Below are 15,461 nucleotides of genomic sequence, written 5' to 3' on the forward strand. Positions count from 1 at the left end.
CCATACCAGGGTTGGTGATGATCACTCGCTGTTACTGAGGAACTGCATGGCCTCCCAGATCATCTATGTTTATCGTGAGATGAATGAAGCTGCTAATTAGGTTGCTTCATATATATGATGCCTGAATATATTATAGCTAGGAGTCTTTACAACCTTCTCTTTATTTTCTTTTATTTTTTTTTGGATGCATCCACGTTATCACTGTTTGTTGTATCGAGATAAAAAAAATAATAATAAGGGCGGTGGGGGTGGGGCGGCGGGGAACCGGCGCATAGCGGTATAGGTGATATTTTTATTAGCGTGAAATCATCAATTGCATCAGGCAATGGATAATATATTAACGCCTCATCCCCTGCCATGACTTCCGCTTTGCGCCTCTCGCCCCTTCTCTCCTCTCTCTTCCTCCGTTTCTCTACCAAATTCCCTTCGATACCAGCAACGCCCATCTCGCTCCCGACCCCAATCGAGGTCTTTCTGTCTCTCATTTCTTTTCAATTCTTTGCAATCTCTCTATCTCCTACTCCGATCTAAGATATCGGCACTGGATATGCAGAGATTTAATCGTTTCCGGTCGTTTTCTCGTTCGATGGCCACCGCGTCGGAACCCAAGGAGTCCCCTTCGAACAACCCAGGCCTCCAATCGGAGCCGGAAGAGGCCACCAAGGGATACTTCTTGCAGCAAACCGTAAGCCCATTTCAGCTTCTGTGCAGATACTCGTCGTTCGAAATTTTCCTCTTTGGTGATAAGTCTTGTAAATTTTAATCGTTTTTGGATAGAATAAAGGACACGGTTGTTTCAAGGTTTCGGAATTTGGATTTTGGAATTTTATATGTTTATTTATTCAACCGTTCTTTCTAACGACAGTGTCATTTGGTGTTGATTTTGGTTTTGCAGATGTTTCGAGTTAAAGATCCAAAAGTTAGTCTTGACTTCTACTCTCGCGTGCTGGGAATGTCGTAAGTTCTTTTTATTTGTTCCGATTTTCTTATGGTCAATGATTTGAAATGTGATATGAAGAGAGCAAGAGTAGCGGGGGGGAGATTCTCGTATTTAGTTTTATGGGCAATCAGTGTATTGTTTGATGGCTTTAGTAACACTAGCCTGCTTACTGTTCTAACAAGCTGGACGGAATCCAGTCTTTCAGTTAAAAAAGCTCCTTGTCTAAAGACAAGAAGCCATGGACGACAGTAAGCCATATCAGCCTCCTGCAGCCTATGTTGGACCAGCGGTAGATTGGTCTATAGTGATTCTGAAGCTGTTGAAGAGTTGTTTTATTAGTATGTGAATGATTTACAGGGGTAATGGTTTTGGTTCATCCATTATTTGATGTATTAGCTGGTCGACCATGACTAGCACTGATGTTATGAACCACTTATAGTTGGAGGACCGCACGATGATATCCTTCCTGTCTGACTTTTGAAATGTGTTGAGTGCAATTTGTTGCGACTCTTAGGGATGTCTAGATTGTCGATGTTTTGCAGATGTATATTTGTTGTGAGAAGGAAATGCTTTGTCATAACAAAGGAGGTGTACATACAGGGGCATAAAATGAAAATGCTGAGATGCTCATAATCATTGTGATGTTGTGAGAGTATTTAAATGACTGATAAAAGGCCCTACTTCCCTTTGAAACATTTAAATCATCTTTTGGGGCTTTAAATGGATAAGAGACAAAAGTGTGTTGAATCATGAGAGAGAGACACTAATGGTAAAATCAGCTAGATAGTTGGAATTTTTTAAGTGGTTAAATTGTTTTTAAAAAAGGTCATGATAAAAAGAAATGAAGAAAATCAAAATTATAAAATCATAGTTCACATTGGATGCATGAAAAATTTGATAAGCACAAACATGAGAAAAACCACTTCTCCATATGATGTAATGCATGAGCAGAACGATGCTAACACATTTTAGGTTGTAGAAGAGGATAAGTTCATTGATATTGCTAAGCTTAACTTATACTAAAATATTGAAATAAATTTACTGAAGTCCTAAATGGAGTTAATTAATCACAGATCATTGTTATTTCTTCCATCGTTACCTCCATTCTTTATATCTTTTTTTTATTTATTAGCATGTGTATCAGCGATTAATTGATTTACATATCCATCTAAATGCTGAGACAGATTACATCTTCTTTTTATTTTTTATTGATATTAGCATCACTCCTCAAAATAAGAAGAATATGAGATGATAGATTGTAGGGCTATGCCAGGATTTCCTTGGGGCTGCTTTCAGTCCATCTTGACTGAGACCAAAGCTAAATTATATTTGCATCTTGAGACTAGAGTTAGAACTGATCTGTTCACTGAATGTCTTGGCTTAGGTTAGGGTGAATGATGGATTTTGTTTGAGGCTTGTTCTATTGGATCTGAGCTTTGATTTACACCAAATTATCGATCATTAACTCATAGCTGAGTGAATCTGGTCAACATTACTGTCATCACCACTCCAAACCCAAACAACCTTCTAAAGGTGAAGTGCAGAAAAGTCTCACGCCAGGCAAAGAGTGCCGTTCAAAGCTGTTCTATATAATGCTGAAAGCCAGTGGGACTTGGATCCGATTGTTGGTGGCCACTCATTGCGGATTTTGATAGGTGGTGGTCCCACTATTCTTCTCAAAAGAATATGATGATGAATTTGGGATATGTTTCTTTTTTCTTTTTTGGCATCACAGTTCAGTACCATTTCTCAGTAGTTAAAAGCAATATGCATTTCACAACATCTAGGATTTCTAGTGCTGTTTTCTATTGTCATCTATGCTTTATTATTTTGTTACTACCATTAATTTATATGCAATAATAATCTAGAGACAAACATCAGGTTATTAAAGAGGTTGGATTTCCCAGAAATGAAGTTCAGCTTGTACTTTCTGGGTTATGAGGTAAAATTGTTTACTTATTATTTGCTGGAAAGAAATATATGATTGATAATCCACCAGATACTCACTTCCCTTCTCTGTGCAGAATCCTGCATCAGCCCCAGCTGATCCGATTGAACGAACTGTGTGGACATTTGGTCAGAAGGCTACACTTGAGCTTACACAGTGAGAAAGATATCTGCCTCTAATCCTCTGACATTTAGATTATCAGAAAAAAATGTCTGTTGTTTGCTTGCCTTCTTTATTGGATATTGTTCTTATGCATGCATATATCAAAATGCATCATCTTTCCTGCTAACCTCTTCTTTGTTGAATTTTTAGCAACTGGGGCACAGAGAATGATGCTGACTTTAAAGGTTATCATAATGGAAATTCAGAACCTCGTGGCTTTGGTATGCAATTTTAAGAACTGGATGTAAATTTTAAATGTGATGTCAATGCCTTGAAGCATGGGCACTAAACATGCTCCCTAGTTGCTGAAAATAAGTTGGATGGAAACTAAGATGCCTGATGCTATAAATTATGTTTGATTGTTATTTACATGTTTACAATTCTTTTGCTGCAAATAGGGCATATAGGCATCACAGTTGATGACACATACAAGGCATGCGAGCGATTTGAACGTCTAGGAGTGGAGTTTGTGAAGAAACCTGATGATGGTGAGTCTTTCTTTGCACAAAAAAATTAGAGGTTCTATTACTTTGCCTATTAATATTACAAGTTTATCTGCATAAATTGTGGATAGAAACATTCATTGAATTGCGGTGGCAGTAAATGAATTCATTACAGATATTCAATGACATGAGTGATAAGATTGGTTTCTGGAGCTGAGGGTTGGAGCATATGTATATTGATAAATAACTAACATCCAACATGATAGATCAAGAAAGAGAGAGTTGATTTTATTCTTTATTTACTAGTATTAATTAGAGGAACTGATTCTAATTATAATGTTGAGGCTTAGCAATTTGGATTTAATATCACAATTATCATGTGTCTGCTGATTAGGTTATTGCTTAGATTATTCTAGCTATCTTGGGTGGGTCTGATGCAGTTGGCATTATCTGATGACATCTGACAGGGACCATGACATTACTTGCCAGAGTAGCTCCTTTTTTTTTTCTTTTTTTTAAATCCAAAGACAGGAAGAGATTGGTCATTTGATCTTGAAAAGGTAGCCATTTCATGATCATCTTGCCATTTACTTGATGGGATGCTGGCTGAGATTTCTCTGGACTAAGCCTTCTGAGCCTTCTGATGGTTATTGTACCTTGAACTGGAAATCTAAACTAGTTTTCTTAGGGCTAAACCTTGCTCATTATAACCACAGCCCCCAATCCTGCATTCTAGTATTGTTGAGTAAACAAGTTGTCTCCTTTTTATTGGCTAGACATTAACTTAAGTGAGTGTTCTAGTCGTTTTGTGTTGCAAACCACAGAATTCTCGTATCATTTTGAGTTGTCCATCTAACCATAATTGTTGTAATAATCAGCAAATGTGTCCCAACTTCAGAGACTTGCGAATCTTCTGCTATTTATGAGAACCTGCCTTGTTCATGTCAGCCTTCCTAAAATCATATCTACCATCTGTGTTTTTCTAATCTTCTTCTCTGTTCTACTAATACCCCAAGAAAAATTCGTGCTCCTCTTGTTTTCATGCCCTGCTACCAATTTATTCAATTCTTGATCATGTTATCCCTAGTTATTTGCAATTCTTATGCCTTATCATATGATATAATTCTAATATGTATCCTTCTTATCTATGTGATGCTAATTGGATGTGCCTGGACAGTCATTTTGCCTAATATTGTATTTGAGAAAGCAGTATTTGCATTTTATGTATCTTACTATATTTTCCTTTAGTCTCTGGTGTATATATTTGTTGCATAATTTCCATGTGGTGCCCCTTAAAAGATTAGTACCTTTTGGACTGTAGCCTCATATTTATTTCTCAGATACATTCCGTATTCACCATTCTTTGTTTAACAGAGCTTTAGATCATTGCATCGTTATCTTTTATCCATACACCATTCTAGTTTCATCAATGAATAATTATTATCTAAATCACCTATCAAATGTTAGCTTTAAACTTGTATCTGCTACTGTTCATATTGAACCTCTGCATGCTTTAGTTTTATCTTTCATTTCATTACATGATTGAATAGGTGTCATAGCTATTTACATTCTCCCCCTTCAAAGCACTAATAATTTCATCTCACTCTAAACATGAGCTAATTCTTTCTTTTCCGTGGCAAAAAAAAAAAATTTATGTTAGTCAAGAATTGCTAGCATCGCTTTCTCAAGCACCAACTTATTTAATTACCAGTGTCAGCTACTGTTTCTTTGTTTCACTTAAGCTGTTCGTTCTGCGTACAATTATGTGTCAGCATGTTATCTTGTTCCTAGCATAACCATGTTACTAATCCGACTAATTGTATATAAGTTAGACTAAGTTAGAATACACACTTTATGTAAAATTTTGACAAAGAATATACTAATCTCAAAATCAACAATGGGTCATCTAAATTAAAGATCCAAATAGTTGAAGATGATCTATACTATAAAAAATATCTAGAAACTAAAATTCATATATTTTAATGGTTTCTAATCTATGCATCAAATAGGAACAAAAATAAATAGTATGAATTGTACTGGTGTTCTAAAATATATGAAAAGGCTCATAAAGTGAAATTCCGTTTCATTGATCATGATCTATACCTTTTAAAATACAGAGTTTTAAAATAACTAAATTTTGATGATTAGTTCATGGTAATACAAAGTATCATGCTGTTAAAACCATTCAATTTGCATCCACTTGATGCTTAGGTCAGAGACCACCGGAATACATAAATTTGGTTTCTAGGAATTTCTTGCAGTGTAGATCATCTTTAGGTGTTTGAATTTCAATTTTGATGGTTTATTATTGTTTTTTAATCGATAAATCTTTTTTTGAAGATTTAACAAAAACTGTCTAGTCCGACTCTATGTATGTGCTTATATACTCAATTTTCAACATTATTAGAAACTAATGGTATATGATCTATGCATTCATATGTTTCACATGCAGGAAAAATGAAAGGTATTGCCTTCATTAAAGACCCTGATGGTTACTGGGTTGAAATTTTTGACCTAAAAACAATTGGGAATGTGGCTGCTGCTGGGTCCTGAGAAAGAGCTTATGCAAGTAACCTTTACTTTTTATAATTCTTGGCATAGGACGATAATTAATAATAAATGAACAGTATCTTCTGATGTAAGCAGCAGCAAGTATCTTGACATATGCTATGAGCTACTGCTACGATTGGCACATTTATATCCATATTGCAATGTTACATGTTTGTGGTGCACCAAACAGACAAATCCATGATGTGAATGCCTATTCACAGTCCTAATAATCAGAGTTATCAAGTTAAGATTACTACTTTAGAAATAGATATATAGAGATAGAGTTGATGGAATAATTACTGCTGGCACTCAGTTGGGGTTAGGCTCTCGGAGATCTGTAGCAACAGTAAATCCCTTTGTTTTGTCCATTATTCCAATATGGCGTTCTCTGAAGTGGGTTGAGATCGGTCAACTGTTGGTGAAACTGCAAGAGGTCTGTTCAACAATCTTAGTTGGCCTTGCTCATCAGCCTTAGAGAATGTCAGAGGAAGATTTTTGTGATTTTTGAAATTTTAAAAAGAAATCATAATTCTGCTTTCTTTATGGTCATTTAGGTCATGAACGCTTGGACTTGGATATATTTACCTTTGCCTCTGACAATTTTCTCTTTATTTTCCTTTGTTCCTTCATGGGATAATGATGAGTTGCATGGCATTGCTATAAATGAAAAGCCTCATGCCATTAAATGTTTAGAGTGACAAATATTTGTGTTATCTTGCTATGACCTTAATGACAGACTGATAACATTCTGAATTAAAATCTGATAAGTCAGGCAAAGAATGATAAATTGCTGTTGTTTGGAACTAGAAGCGGCACCGGTAATCAATGGCAGAAATAGGAGCAGTAGCATGGTTTAGAAGTGGTCTGGTCCCAATTCCATCATATTGTGCTCCTTGCTTCTGAGTTCCTATACTCAATGCCATCATATTTGGTCCAACCCTAGGGCAAAAATTGTCAGATTTTATTTCATGGCTGATAAATTTCAACCAAAAGGAAAATGAGAATGCAGAAAGATCAGGGAAAATATTAGATATCATGTCACCATCAATAATGAATTTATTTGTTGTAATTTGACATATAACAACTACCTCGTACACTTTAACTCAGTACCTGTGAGTTTTCAGATAAACATTTAATAACGCTTTCATGTTAATTTTAAGCACAAAGTACGGGCATAAAGGTCCTGCAGTTCATCTGAAACAGAGTAAAAAAGGTGATAAAAATTTCAACTTGCTTTTTGTTTAACAAGGGCATAATTCCAAATTAATCTGAGTCAAATGTTTCATTCTAAACAGAGTTTAACATTAAACAAGAAACCAGAGAGAGAGAGAGAGAGAGAGAGAGAGAGAGAAGGAGAGAGATTGGACAAACAGACAGACTAGTAGAAACAAGAGCTGGCACGGTATACATATTCAAGCTTGAATAGAGGATATTGTAGTTACATATTACTTGATTAACACTCGTTCACAGACAGAGTCCATATCAAAGTTGTATCATGTCTTAAAGTTGATCAGTCATCAGACCATGTGATGGCATAGTCCCCTACTTGTGACTTAGGTACGTCCAATGCCTTCCACACTGCTGGAGAAGCATCAACAATATTGTTAGGACATGGTGGTTGGAAGTCGTGGTCGGCATCGCAGCCATTAACAGAATCACACTCATCAACCACTTTGGCTAGGACGGACTTCCCGTTAGCTTCGATTCTAATGTTTTTCAGGCAACGGCTTCCTCCATTGTACCAACCGGTGGATAACGCTACTACCATTTCATCATCGCTATGGTAGCTGTTATCGCACTCGGATGGGCCTCCACCATCGCCACCCTTGGCAAAACTGTTGATGGTCATGGTTGCGTGTGTGCTGCCTGTGATCGGAGGGGAGCAATGGTACTGAGGGTACATCTCTCCGGCCTTGCAGCAATCGGAGTCGTTCTCGGTGTTGCAAGTGGCCGCTCTTGCCTCGCAAGTATCCGCTTGCATGGCAGGCTCCGATCGTTCGGTGCGAGGTTGCGAGACAAAAGCCTGGGACTGCTACTAGCAATAGCAACATGACAGTAGCCGGCAATCTCACTCTGGCCATCTTGATCTCTACTTGCTTCGAATACTTAGATTTTGCTTTGGTATGCTCCTGGAGTTCAGAATGGGTATGTATTTATAGTTTGGTTGTATGCTGAAGTTTTTGTATGGAATGAGAGCATACGTTTGTCATCAGCCGCTGGAAACTGTAACCACACGGCGGCCATTCATCCTGCTCGACTGCATCCTCACGGCACTTCTTTCTATTTGTTTTATTGGAGTGATGATAAAAACGCCACGCTTTTAAATATATTATTTTGGGCAGAAGCCAGCCTATTTGGGTAGTGAGTTAAGATTTGATCTGGTCCAACTTGAATAGGCTCTTTGTGAGAGCTAGATATTATTTGCAAATGATTTGTTACCCTCCCTTATGTAGGAGGTTTAATGTGGAGTCCTCATGTTGCATCTTTGGGATTGTGGAAGACTAAGGACTCTGCCGAGCTAGGGACGCGAGCCATAGAGGAGCTTGAATGTGCGGCCGGAAGATAAAGATAATGCTACTCAACTTGGAATACTTGACGTAAATTTTAGGCTAAATAAAAAAATACATTCCTGCATTTTATATGGAATTGTAAATATTCTTCTTTTATTTCCTAAAACTGCAATGTTTTCCTTCCTCCATATGGAAGGTTGTCATATTTTCTCTTCCTTAAAAAAAAAAAAAAGTCCATCTTAGACAACAACTCCATATCACCTCACAAGTAGACACCTCCACATTGGAAGCCAACTATGTACACTAGACAAAATAAACCAAAAACCTCGCCTCCGGCAAGGCGAGTCACAACTCGACTATTTCAGCAAGCAACTCCATGAGCGTTGTGGCCGGCCTTGGACCGGTCCCAATAAGTGACGCGAGGGTGGCCGAGGAGCTCCGCTATTGGCCACGGCTCTCGAGACTCCTTTTGGAGGTAGCACCAGATGAACCCTCGAAACTCCTCCCATGCCTTCCCCTCACCGACCATGAGCAATTGCTACCATCGAGCACTCTCCTCTATTTGAGAAGAAGAAAAGAGAGAGAGAGCGCCTCATGGTTATCTCTGTTATCTTGTTTTCTCTCTCCTCTCTTTCTCTTTGTTCTTATTTCTCTCTTTCTTCCTCTTTTCTCTCTCTATCTTGGTATTTTCTCTCTAGCTTGATCCAAAAAAAATTGGTTAAAGGGATGTAGAGGGTAGTCCTGGGTTACTACATGATGGCAAGCCTTTTAGTGGACCAGTAGAGGGCTCTGAGTTGTCAGATTCCTTAGATAATTTTTTTATGTTGATTTAGTTCTGTAGGAGAACAATCTTCTAGGCCAAAAAAATGTTGAGCAGGGTTCTACACACCTCGGTTCGTAGACCATGGTGTGGGCAGATGATTAGTCTGTCTGTATTGTAGCAAAGAGGTAAGAATCTTTGTACACTCGCTTGTATGTTTATAGATATTTTGTGTGTGTGTGTATATATATATATGATATGCTAATGATTAAGATAACAAAGATGCCAGAATTTTTTTATGATGGTTTCTAGATTAAATCATGTTTTGACCATGTATGCTTGTGATTGATAATATGATGGATGCATATATAAGTATAACTTATATTTATATAATTAGACTAATAGATCTGGTGCTCTAGACTAACCATGTACTATTGATTGCTTTGTCATTTTTGAAAAATATGACACTTATCGGTTGCCCCGTCACAGGCTGAAATTGTGATACTTATTGGTTGCTTTGTCACAAGCTGAAAATGTGGTGTTTATCGATTGTTTCGTCGCAAGCTGGAAATGTGATACTTATTGGTTGCCCCGTCACGGGCGGAAAAAGTGATCGTGGTTAGTCTAAAGCGGAAAGTAAAAGAATTAATGTGTGAATGTGAACTTGAACTTTAGGCTGATCTCATTATCGTTGATTGTCCTGTCATAGGCTGGAAAATGTGACTATCGATTGCTCCATCATGGGTGGAAAACATGACACCTATGGATTTGCCCCATCACGGACGAAAAACGCAATCGAAATTTGGCCCAAAGTTGAAAAATAAATGATCCTCGATCCAGATCGGATTAAAAAGGAATAAAATGAAAAGATGCTTGAAAACACTAATGAAAATTTGCAAGACATACCGTATGATTTATCACTCTTGAGTAGTTGGATTTCTATTGATATTTGATGTACATATGTATACTATTTATTTTAGCATTTCTGTTAGTCGGTTTGTGATTTCATGATGCGTGTGATGATTTTTTGCTATTTTTAAACTTATATTATTGTGTTGGTGTGGATATATAGAGATTCTTACTGGGACATAAAGCTCACATCACCTCTTTTCTTTCCTTTGAGAGTTGCAAGACACATAATTTTGGATGGATTGGGCATGGAGTTCGAGCATAAAAGTTATGAGTTAGTTTATTTTCTGATATCCGATAAACATTTAAAGATCTTGTAACTGAACCAGTTTGATTATTTAGATTTGACGAATTTATTTATTTGGATTAATTGATTAATTGTGGAGTCATTTGATTTTTGTTCATCTTAGGGCTTGCATGATGTCTAAGGCGTTGCTTTATGGCTCATGCAGCCAAAATGAGGAGGAAGACAAAGGCATCCCTAGACGAAGTTGAGGTCCAATGAGCAGAGAAGATGGCGACTTCTCTCTCTTCATCTTGCTTGGGTAGAAGGGATGGATTGATGAGCAAAATGGATGGAGAGGAAAGAAGATGGAGAGAACCTTGGGGACAACAGGATGATGGGTGGAGGTGAAAGAAGACGGAGAGGCAAATTTGGATGAGAGGATGGAGGAGTACTCCAGGAAGTTGGTGTGGGATAAAAATCGAAAGGAAATCGAAATTGGCATGAAAGGATAGGTCGCATATGAACTAACAAATATTTTCCATCTACTTTGCCCGTCATTAAGCTCATCGAATCTCAAAGGTGAGTAAGCTAATTAGATAGTGGAGCACGCAAACGAAGTCATGCGAAGGATACAACCTACATCCTACAACAAGTTGCATTTGTTTGATTGTAATATTAATAATTTTTTTTATGCTGCTTATCCTCACTTCCTCGGTTACCTCCTCAAAGACCACTAAAGGTCTGTTCTTTGGCAGGTAAATATCATAAAGAAATGGGTTTTTTGCATGAATATCCTCCCAAATATCGAATTTTGCATAAATACCCTTCCAAAATTCATATTTGCAAGTATACCCTTGTAAAACACTTGGTTTGTCATTCTACCCTTTTTTTATTTTTGTTTTTGCATATATACCCATGCTATCTAACGACGTTAAAAAATTAAAGGTTTCAAATTAAAATGACTAAAATACCCTTAATGGGTAGACATGCAAATAGATCACGATTCCGATGGCAGAAAAAAAAGATAGGAATAATAGCATAATTTTAAAATTTTATTTTATTTTTAATTAATATAAATATGATTTTTCTTAACTCCGTTAGAACAAGCGTTATATTATGGGCATTTGTACAATAACAGAGTTTTACGAAGGTATACATGCAAATATAAATTTTGGAAGGGTATTCATACAAAAATCCTAAAAAAATTGATCAACTTTTTCATTGATCAACTTATCCATATTCTCATGCTTCCTTAGGTAGGTAAATTATTTTTTTAAGGGTAGCATTTACCTATAAAATGGGAATAAAGTCTTACCCATCCAAAAAGTGGGTAAGTCATTTTTTCCATCAGCTAAAAAAATATATTTTCTAATTTATTTCTAAAATACCCCTATTCTTATAATAATAATAATAATATAAATAAGATTATAATATATAATTATATTATGGATTATCACATATTACATTATAATATATCATAACATATTATCATAATATAATATATAATATTGCATATTATATTTTTAATATAATATAATATAATATAATATATCATAATATATAATCTATATTATATTACATTTATACTATGATATATTACATTATATACATATAATGTATTACATTATATTAGCATAATATAATATAATATTTATATAATAAATGGTATTATGTGAAATATGGATTGATCTAAGTGACTTACCTAAAAAAGTAGTAACGCGAAAGAACACGGGTATTAGATTCTAGAGCCATATTTCAGTGCATAAAAGAATATGGGTAAATTATTTTCTATTTAAAGGTTGCTAAAAAATACTTATCCTGAAAAATATAGATTTTTGAATAAATTTTTTACCCTCCAAAGAATGGGCCCTAAAGCTGTTACAGTTCGTGCTCCCATGATTGCTGTGACAATATTTTGCTCCTTTCACCCTCTCTATTCCCTCTTCTCTAACCCTATTATTTACCAGATCTCCTTCATCCCTCCTCCGCTTCTTCAATCTAGTTCAACATCTTCTTCGACGCTAGTTCTCCTAAAACCATCCTTATCCTTGACCGCTCCTTGCAATGGGTGAAGCCAAGATCGCCAAGAATGACAAGAAGAGAAAAAAGAACAACCCTATGGCAACGACAACTATGTCTTCTTCTTCCTTCTCTTTTCTACATATTAAACTAACCCAAATCTCGACTTATTTGCTCTAATTGAACAATCTCATGTGTGAAAGACCTTCATTTCTACGAAAGATCTAACTCAATTGTTACCCTCTAGGTGCTGTCTTCTTCTTCCTTTTCTTCTCTGTATGTTAAACTAACCTAGATCTCGACCCTCTTGCCATGATTGAATAGTCTCGTGCCCTCTTGAAACATTTTCACATAAATGACCTAACCCGATCTCCTATCCTCTCGGTGTTATAGTTTTCTCTCTTCTTACGTCTCATATCTTCATAATTATTGTAGCCCAAATTATTGTAGCCTGAATGCGATAATTTTTTCCTTGCTTGATGTCCTAAAATCCAACTCATCATACCCAAGTTATTGGAGATTGGGCATGATAATATTTGTCTCTCCATCGTCTTTACAAAATTCCCAAACCGAGAACATATCAGGGTGCAGATTGAGGAACCACAAATACCAAACAAACGGTCCAGATTTCTCCATTTTTTTAAAACGCACTCTCCACCCTCTCTCTTGCCGCCCGAGTCGCCTTCCGCGGCCAGCAAGCGGGAACGCGTCTACTCTCAGAAATTTTCATCACCAGAATAAATAACTCGATCGAGTGGTGGGACGACGGCGCTGATCGTGCCGGCGCGACGCCCAGACCGGCATTGAAATGCCAATTAGATTCAGAGACAAAACGCTCCGTCGACCTTCGCAATACCATCTCAATCTCCCTTCCAGTCCCCAACTCAAGGAATTCGAGAAGGCGAGATCTCTCTCCGCCCCCTTCTAGGGTTCTGATCAATGGCCTCCACCAACCACCACCGGTCGTCGCTGCGTTCCGAGCGTCAGATCCCCACGGCCAGGGGCAGCGTTGCGAACGCCTCGATCCGCACCAAGCCCGCCTCGACCAAGCGTTCCGTCGCTGCCGGGAGCCTCCGAGCCTCCATCGATGATCAGAATGCTGGTTCTCTCTTGGAATCCCTCTCTTACTTTCAAATGCTTTCTGGACTTTAGTTTCTCTGTCTTATCGAGTTCTTTGGTTAACTTTGATGGTCCTATCCGCCTCATGCTTGTGGAAAAAGTTAACTTTTTTATGGTAGTAGGTATAACCTGCTATGAATCTTCGGCCAAGATGGAATCTTGGCTTCGCCGGTGATTGGGGAGGGACTCTGAGTACGTGATCGTTCATATATTTTTCTTCTTTGTATGCTTTGTAGTTCTAATTTGATGTTCTATGTGGGGGCCGGGTGCTATAAATTGTAATAAAGAACAGGAGCTTAGGAGCTATCTCTGGCCAATGGTGCGGGCAGAAGAAGGTTTAGATAGGCTGTAGAAGCAACAAGTGGGTCGATTTGTGGTGAGCTTTTCTGATTCCTAAGCAGCTTTATGACGTCTAAGGCTGTGAATCAGAAAAAACAGAAGTTCAGGAAAGAGGAAGAAGAGGAAGAAGGATAGAAAGGAAAAGAAACAGAAAAGAAGAGTGCTGAGAAATAAAGAGAAAAGGCAAAAATGTAGGGGTTTAAGAAGAGGAAGAGAAGGAAAAAGAATACGGATAAGAAGAATGTCAAGCATAAAGAAAGGTGCTTAATAGAACACGGTTAGAGAAGATTCATGAAGCAAGTGTTATTATGTGCTGTGAGATGCTAACAGCAATGCAATTGATGAAGAGATCTAATGTATTAACAACACTCAAGCTGCAAGTTATTGCTCAATCATGCAATAAAAAAGTCCAAGCATCAAGCAACCAAAACATAAGTAAGACTTTTGACACTGAGAATCCAGGAAAAGAAAACATCGAATGATTTGAACGAAGCAAATTTTTACTAAAGAGGATATACATTCACAGAAAGCACGGACCAGAGCCACAGCACTGTAGGCAGCAAGTAAATGGATGATGCATTAGGCAAAGAAATCCTAAAAATGGGGAGTTGAGTCGAGATGGAAGTATGGTATGTGTAGAGGTGCAAACAACCTGAGCCGACCAAGCACAAGGCTGCTCAGAATTGGCTAATTATATGAAAGGTTTGCTCGAACACGAGTCAACCTTGAGCCAATCTGGTCAATGTCTGTTCAAGCTTGTCTTTTGTTAATTGAGCAAGCTCGAATGAGCTTGTGAGCAGTCCAAGCTCAAACTTCTATTCATTTTGCAATGTTTAGGCATGGCTAGTTTATGAGTTAAGCTTTATATGATGTTTGAGCTTTGGCTTTTCCTATTGAATGAGCTTGATTGTACTGAGCCCGAGCTGTTCATTTGCAACCCTAGACATGTATAGACCAACTACAGAACAAACTCACGAGGGACATGAATCCAGCAAGACCATTTTCTCTGAAAAAGTAATGCTCAAATCTATTTATAGGAAAACAAAAGTTCCGAAAAGAGACACCCAGACCAAAGTGGGGAGCAAAATGAAAAGGATCTCGCAAACAGCTGATAAGGATTTTCAAGGGTCAAACAACTGAAAACAATAGCAAGTTAGGCGGTGCTAGATGGACAGCATCTAAAGAACTAGTAAGGAAATGTGGCTCTCTCAAAACTAATGCCCCCCTTACAGGCAAATGCAAATAAAAAGAACTTGAAAGATTGACTACATGAAAATGGTCTGTTGATGATACAACTTCCTTAAGTTACCACTCTACCGAGTGTATGACCTTATAGAAAAAGTTCTTTCATGAAAAGCAAGAAGAGATACTTAAAACTAGACTTGGCAACTAAAAAAAGTAGGATAGAATCAGAATATATATAGTTAAATCAGGTTAACAGAAGATTGGCCTTAGTATTCAAAAATGATATTCATTGTTCATGAAATATGAAATTAAAGATATAAAGAACCAAGATTACTTGAGGGAAATGCAAGG

General features: G+C 37.3%; 3 protein-coding genes across 5 annotated transcripts in view; 2 read left to right on the top strand and 1 right to left on the bottom strand.

Moving 5' to 3' along the window:
• Window positions 1–310: 310 nt before the first annotated feature.
• LOC103695977 (lactoylglutathione lyase) lies at window positions 311–6,230 on the top strand. Its single transcript, XM_008777440.4, has 8 exons — window positions 311–468; window positions 554–685; window positions 896–957; window positions 2,822–2,882; window positions 2,965–3,044; window positions 3,201–3,271; window positions 3,449–3,538; window positions 5,946–6,230. The coding sequence occupies exons 1-8, from the start codon at window positions 358–360 to the stop codon at window positions 6,044–6,046; spliced, it is 708 nt and encodes a 235-aa protein (XP_008775662.1). The 5' UTR covers window positions 311–357; the 3' UTR covers window positions 6,047–6,230.
• A 1,323-nt stretch (window positions 6,231–7,553) lies between these two features.
• LOC113461154 (putative ripening-related protein 1) lies at window positions 7,554–7,892 on the bottom strand. The gene has a single exon (XM_039126985.1). The coding sequence runs from the start codon at window positions 7,890–7,892 to the stop codon at window positions 7,554–7,556; it is 339 nt and encodes a 112-aa protein (XP_038982913.1).
• Window positions 7,893–12,389: 4,497 nt separating this feature from the next.
• The window catches only part of LOC103695976 (kinesin-like protein KIN-UA), a 37,868-nt gene continuing 34,796 nt past the window's right edge, over window positions 12,390–15,461 (top strand). For 2 of the 3 annotated variants that reach the window (XM_008777438.4, XM_017840342.3), the window contains exon 1: window positions 12,394–13,569. In XM_008777438.4, the coding sequence (XP_008775660.1) occupies window positions 13,407–13,569 (163 nt within the window). In that variant the 5' untranslated portion in view covers window positions 12,394–13,406. Of the gene's footprint in view, window positions 13,570–15,461 lie in introns of all 3 variants that reach the window. The other variant, XR_003383237.2, reaches the window with a different exon arrangement.

This window comes from Phoenix dactylifera, chromosome 5 (genome assembly GCF_009389715.1).
Source record: "Phoenix dactylifera cultivar Barhee BC4 chromosome 5, palm_55x_up_171113_PBpolish2nd_filt_p, whole genome shotgun sequence".
NCBI lineage: Eukaryota > Viridiplantae > Streptophyta > Magnoliopsida > Arecales > Arecaceae > Phoenix > Phoenix dactylifera.